This window comes from Colobus angolensis, unplaced genomic scaffold, assembly GCF_000951035.1.
Source record: "Colobus angolensis palliatus isolate OR3802 unplaced genomic scaffold, Cang.pa_1.0 Scaffold58, whole genome shotgun sequence".
Taxonomy (NCBI): Eukaryota; Metazoa; Chordata; class Mammalia; order Primates; family Cercopithecidae; genus Colobus; species Colobus angolensis.
In genome coordinates, this window is record NW_012119376.1 from 11,361,125 (window position 1) to 11,364,376 (window position 3,252).

Below are 3,252 nucleotides of genomic sequence, written 5' to 3' on the forward strand. Positions count from 1 at the left end.
TCTTTTCCAAACTTTTATTTGTGCACATTCAATTGAAAAAGATAACTTTTACAGGTTCTTTGGTGCCCATATTCAGCATACAAAAATGTAAAAGACTATTCACAAATAAAACACATTAGCTCAAAATGGAAAAAAATAATAATGACAACAATAAAACAATCTAAGGTAGTGCACACTGTGACAGCTCTGCTTATGGGGACATGAGAATTACTGCGAAAATAAATAGAATGTCCTTTTGTAAAAGCAGCAATGTCATGTCTTGTAAACTTCCTTTTATATTACAGCAAGGTTTGGAATAAAATCCAAAGGGACTGGAGCTTACACTGTAGCCGTGAATGAATAAAAGAGGCTATCTCCTCAATTACTGTTGGTCCAGTTTTCCTTTTGAGTCCAATGTGCAGCAGGTTTAAAAGGTGCTCAGTTAGAGATTCTAACCAATTAAGTGGTGAATTATAAAATTTCTTTCCTGCTTTCAAACACAAATGGGTAAATCTGTTCCACAGCAGTAGCAACAGCCTTTACATTGGGCCCTGTAATAAACACAACGGAGGAAGGAGTGAGAAGAGTTGGAAAAGGGAGCACTAGGAAAAACTGATTTTCCAGAATTAAAAATATTCAAGTGGTATAGAGTATCACGTTAACTGTTTAAAAAAAACTACACATATAATTATACACATAGCCATAATAAGTAAAAATAATACAGATTTTGTTCTGGGCAATTAAAGGACATATGAAACACAAAATGAGGTTATTCATTTTGTTTTAGGGCACCAGACCGAAAAAAAAGTATATAAAAAACTGCATACAAACTATCATGGACTAATACAAAAAGTACTGTAATATAATATGTACATGAAAGGAAGGAGTAACAAATGGGACTAGATAACAGCTATCCTTTTAATCACTATCATCTGGCTTCTGGTTAGGCTACAACAGAGGCTCAGGAATATGCAGGAACACAGCAGTGTGAAACAAAGCTGCCACCAAAATGTTGGGAAACCAGAATGCTGTTTTAAAATATATGGTTTAAAAATCCCCACAGATTTACCACCACTGGGTATCCACATGTTTATTACCAATCTGGTCATTTCACCCTCAGAGCTTATACAAGTCAATAGAAAACAAAAAAAGCACAAGGCTACGAGGTGACCATGCATTATGTTAATTCTTGAACAACTTTATAAAAATGTAATCTTCCACTGAAATTGCTAAAAAGAAACATAAAAAAGGACACTGAAAACTATTTTCATAAAATTTATTTTGAATAAACATGGCTTCACTAATACACACTTACCTCTTTTGAAAGACCCAGGAAACTAACAAATCCACCCGCTGTAAACACTCTGATGGTCCTTACCACATCCTAACATGGTGAGGTCCTTCCTGACTCACTTTACCCCCACCCTGCTATGCTTTGCTCATGGGAACCAATTCAATATTACTAACATTTCATAGGATATTCCTGATCTAAGTAAACAATGCATACTACTTAACCACGTCAGTTGTCTTCAGTTTATTATTATTTTGTTTAATATCTACTAACTCAGTTACAGAGTTTTACATCTGCATTGTTTTATTATATACTTACTAGAGATAGATCAATAGGCTTTGGGGCTGCTCAGACATCCAGCCTCCAAAGTGTAGAAACAGAGAACAGAAAGAAGGGAACAAATAGACCTGTCCCCTACCGTCCCATATTTAAGATTCAGGTGGGATCCTGGGAATACGCTTTGAAAGTCCCCAAGGAAGACGGAAAAACCCATGGGATGAGTCAAAACTAAAATTTATTTGTTGAGAGACTAAATTGTTATTTTCCTCTATGGCCTGAATAAAGAAAAAACAAAGCTCAAGGACATTGAAGACATTTTCTTTAATTCTTTTTTGCCTAAGGTTGGGCCTGACTCCCAAGCAATGCCTCTGCACAATTTATAATCATAGTACCATTAAAATGTCACACATCATGCTAATGCTACCCTTTGACATGAATGCCTAGTTTTCTGAAACCACCCTTTCTCCAAATAAAGATGCAAAAGATATAGCAAGATAAACATAACAGGTACCAATTATATTTAATATTTTGCTCATGTAAAACTTCTCTGAAATTTATAAAATGAGTTTCTCATGAGAATTTTAAATATAAGGTATCATAAATTTACAAAAAAATCATACTACGGATACATATACCAGAATATATATATATATATATATACATATAAATTTTTCTTTTCTTTTTTTTTTTTTTTTGAGACAGAGTCTCACTCTATTGCCAGTCTGGAGTGCAGTGGTGCGATCTCAGCTCACTGCAACCTCTGCCTGCCGGGTTCAAACGACTCTCCTGCCTTAGCCTCCCGAGTAGCTGGGACTACAGGTGTGCACTACCACGCCCAGCTAGTTTTTTGTATTTTTAGTAGAGACAGAGTTTCACACATTGGCCAGGATGGTCTTGATCTCATGACATTGTGATTGGCCCGCCTCGGCCTCCCAAAGTGCTGGGATTACAGACGTGAGCCAATGCACCCGGCCCACCAGAATATTTTTAAAGCTCCATACTGGAAACTACTCAAATGCCCAATGAGAATGAATGATATATACCACTACACAGAACATAATATAGATGAAACTCACTAAGATAATGCTGAGTGAAAAAAGACACAAAATAGTATGTGTTAACATTCATAAATAGTACAAAAGTAGGTAAAGTAAATCTACAGTGTTAAAAGTCAGGAGACCGGTTCCTCTTAAAGGGCAGAAGTAACTGAAAGGAACAAATCAGACATTATTTCTATCTTGGTATAAGCATCTTGTATCATTCAATCCATAATTTACAAGTTTGGTTTCAATATCATAGAATACCTGTTACTGTGATACTTCCTGTTGAAAAAATCTGTAACGTAGCTCTTAGAGATTTTATCCGATAGCACACAGCAGGATGAAGTTCAGGTTCGTAACTATACGAAAGAAGCCACAATTAATATAAATATTTACACCCTGACTAGTAATTTCAAATTTGGTAATATATCAAGATAAATTGCTTCAAAGACTTACCTGGCATGAGGTCTATTGTTCTTTGTGAATTCTGGCAAACGGATTTCAAATGGCATGTTACACACTGCCAGAACATTAACAACCTTAAAATCTGTAAATATTACCTTTAGGAGAGAAGTAAAACTCAATAAATTTATTTTGAAACAAACAAACAAAAAAATCTGCTCATCATGGCAATCCTTAATAACCACGATCGGGGCCTATCAT

General features: G+C 35.4%; 1 protein-coding gene across 3 annotated transcripts in view; it reads right to left on the bottom strand.

Annotated features, from left to right (window-relative positions):
* Positions 1-3,252, bottom strand: part of TBPL1 (TBP-like 1) — a 36,318-nt gene continuing 33,066 nt past the window's right edge. For all 3 annotated transcript variants that reach the window (XM_011962129.1, XM_011962130.1, XM_011962128.1), the window contains 3 exons: positions 3,046-3,149; positions 2,854-2,948; positions 1-530 (listed from right to left, as the gene is read on the bottom strand). In XM_011962129.1, coding sequence (XP_011817519.1) covers positions 451-530; positions 2,854-2,948; positions 3,046-3,149 — 279 coding nt within the window. In that variant the 3' untranslated portion in view covers positions 1-450. The remainder of the gene's footprint in view (positions 531-2,853; positions 2,949-3,045; positions 3,150-3,252) is intronic.